General features: G+C 42.7%; 1 protein-coding gene across 1 annotated transcript; it reads right to left on the reverse strand.

Moving 5' to 3' along the window:
- Positions 1-1,578: 1,578 nt before the first annotated feature.
- LOC100770435 (UDP-glucose 6-dehydrogenase-like) lies at positions 1,579-3,130 on the reverse strand. The gene is given in 3 exon segments (XM_035453225.1): positions 1,579-1,819; positions 1,822-2,716; positions 2,718-3,130. Coding segments are annotated over 3 exon segments (1,491 nt in total). The 5' UTR covers positions 3,119-3,130; the 3' UTR covers positions 1,579-1,624.
- Positions 3,131-3,353: the final 223 nt, after the last annotated feature.

Here is a 3,353-nt window from a genome sequence, read left to right on the forward strand (position 1 = left end):
TTAACCCAAAGCTATAGTTTTTGGTGAGACTGACAGGCATAAGTCCACCCCAGCTAGTTTACAGTGTAAATTTCAATCAGATTGTGATATGCTTAGGACACTTATCTCTTTCTGTACACTAAAAATTCCTGTAAGTTTCAGGGAATCAAAGAAGTCATAAGACTTGGATACACCTGTCACAGGTCAAGGAGGCTCCTGATAAATATAGCCCAAGTTTCCCAACCCATCTTCCTAAAAATGGGATATCTCTCCTGGTCTCGAGGTTCTTCCCCTTTCCCAATTACTAGGACTATGGGCATGAAAATTCCAAATATGAGATTTTCCTTTAATTTCCTAAGTTTTAACTTCTATCCCTAGTCTATATTTGTTTCAGCAAATTTACACTTGACTAATAGACACCATCCAGGGATCATTGAAGGAAGTGAGGGACTTGAACAGGGCAAGAACCTGGAGGCAGGTGATGATGCAGAGGGGTGTTGCTTACTGGCTTGCTCCTCATGGCTTGCTCAGCCTGATTTCTTATAGAACCAAGGACCACTAGCCCAGGGATGGCCCCCTCACGTTGGGCTGGGCCCTCCCATCAATCACTAATTAAGAAAATGCCACACAGGTTTGCCTGCAGCCTGGTTTTATGGAGGTATTTTCTCTGTTGAGATTCCCTCCTCTGCAATGACTCTAGCTTATGTCAACTTGACCTAAAATCAGCCAGCTCTGGTGGAAAGGCCCAAGAGGCCTTTGAGTGAGCCAAGATATACATAGAACACTCTAAACAACTGTGTGCCCTAATACCCCCAGTGTCCCTTGCTACTAGAAGTCATAAGAAAACTCGAAGACTATGGTTTTGGCTAATTGCAATGACAATTGGAAGAGACTGTTATGATAGTTTTTTTTTTTAACTTAGAAAATCTTTTAGTTTACAGATGAGATTTTATTGGTTCTCTTGCTTAAAGGAAAATTAGAAGTGTAATAGTAATAATCAAGGGTAACACTTTTGACTCCAGCAGCAAAAGTAACAATCAGTGGTGAAAGCTACGAAATAACACAGACCACAATACTGATTTTTTTCTCAGGTTAAATTCTTTCAAAAAAGAAAGTACTATTCATGTTAATCAGGGGAGGAAATGCAGAGTGATCTCTTGGGGAAAACATAACCACTAATGACGTATCACATTAAAATCAAAGGACAGAGAACTTTAACCAGCCATACACAGTAGCACAGTGATTTCATGGCTTCAAAATGCCATTTATAAGCAAACAAGTCAACACCCAGGAAAACAAGACTGCCTTTCCCTTGTATTCTTATTAAAGCACAGTCTGTGGACAGTTTGTAATGCTAAAAAGTGTTCAAAGTTTCATTTTTATTTTACAAAAATTGACAACATTTAAATCAACATGATTGTTTTGCATCCATTCAATAACTCAGAGGACAATAATATAAAAATATGAAAAAATTATTCCAGATTCATAATTCCTAGATATGCTAATATCCATATAGCTAGTATAAATTTGATGATTAAAACATATTTTTGTTTCCTTAAAAACATGTAGTTCATTTATTGTTTAATATCAGACAGACACTGGCTACCCTGAAGTACCAAAATAAACACAGATAAAATGGAGATATCTAGACTTTGGGTTTCTTGTTAGGTGGATCCTGAAGATTCAACTTTGGAATTTCACCAGGAGTATACGGGATTCTCTTGGAAGACACCTTTTTGCCAATTGTTTCAATCTGGAAGCCAATGGTCTGCAGTTCATTGTGGAGGCCATCCAGGACGCGTCGTCCATCAAAGATAAAGGCTGGTTTCAGCATTTTTTTTTGTGAATCCGTTCATAATCCAGCTCCTTAAACCTGTCCCATTCAGTGCAGATAACAAGGGCATGGACGCCATCACACGCTTCACATGGATCCTTGGAAATGCTCACCAGTCTGGACAGTGGATCATCCACTGAAACTCCTGGATGAGAAAGATCCACAACTAATTGTTCCCTGGGTACTTTGGGATCATATATATGGAGGTGTGTACCTTCATCCATCAGGTATTTGCTAATATAGACAATGGAGGACTCTCTGGTGTCACCAGTGTCCTTTTTGAATGCAAACCCCAAGATAGCTATCTCCTTATCAGTCACTGTATTAAACAGGCGGTCTATGATCCTCGAAGCAAATCTCCTCCTCTGGTAGTCATTCATGTCTATGACCTGCTGCCAGTAACGAGCTACTTCTAGAAGATTCAGAGCCTCACAGAGATACACCAAATTCAGAACATCTTTTTGGAAGCAGCTCCCACCAAAACTGACGCTGGCTTTTAGGAATTTATTTCCAATTCTTTGGTCCATCCCAATAGCTGTTGCCACCTCTTCCAGATCAGCTCCTGTTGCTTCACACAGAGCACTGATGGAGTTAATGCTGATGATCCTCTGGGCATTAAAAGCATTTGCTGACATTTTGGAAAGCTCTGAGGACCACGTGTTGGTGGTGAGGATCTTCTCCTTGGGAACCCAGAGCTCATACACAGTACAGAGTGCCCGCACAGCTTTCTGGCCCTCCGGGGTTTTATTCCCTCCAATCAGGACTCTGTCTGGGTTCTTTAGGTCCTTGATGGCTGTCCCCTCTGCCAAGAACTCAGGGTTGGACAGTACCTGCAAATTCAAGTTGGGCTTTGTGTTGGCATCAAATATACGGCGGATGCTCTCTGCTGCCCTCACAGGGACTGCTTTTCTCAGTCACGATTTTGTACCCATTTGAGTTTTGCACAATGGGTGGAGCACAAGCTTCAATGTACTTCAGATCTGCTGCCCGGCCTTTCCCCATCCCATAGGTTTTTGTTGGTGTGTTTACAGAAATAAATACTAGATCAGCTTCTCTGATGGCATCATTAATATTGGTAGAAAAAAAAAAAAACAACAACAGATTTTTCCCTCGACAGGATTCTACCACTTCCTTTAATCCAGGCTCATAAATAGGAAGGGTTGGAGAATTCCATGCATTGATTCTTGACTCATTGACATCAACAACTGTTACCCTGATTTCAGGGCACATATGAGCAATGACACTGCATGTGGGCCCACCAACATTGCCTGCACCAATGCAACAGATTTGCTTAATTTCAATCATGATTGAACCACTTCCAAGGCCGGAGCATGGCTGCCGCTCGGGTCCGGTTCGTTCGGACAGCCCCTTACTCCCAAGCCGCAGGCTCCACACATTGTCTGCCAGCCGCTCCCGGAATCTGGGGCACGGCCCGTATTTAAATGCTTCTGCCGGGGAAGATGGAGGCTTCATTCCCCTGCAGCCAGGCCTCTCGGGACTCTAGACCCAGCCACCGCCCGGCACTGCCCACCTCCCTCTG

Source organism: Cricetulus griseus (genome assembly GCF_003668045.3).
Source record: "Cricetulus griseus strain 17A/GY chromosome 1 unlocalized genomic scaffold, alternate assembly CriGri-PICRH-1.0 chr1_1, whole genome shotgun sequence".
In the NCBI taxonomy this organism is placed as follows: domain Eukaryota; kingdom Metazoa; phylum Chordata; class Mammalia; order Rodentia; family Cricetidae; genus Cricetulus; species Cricetulus griseus.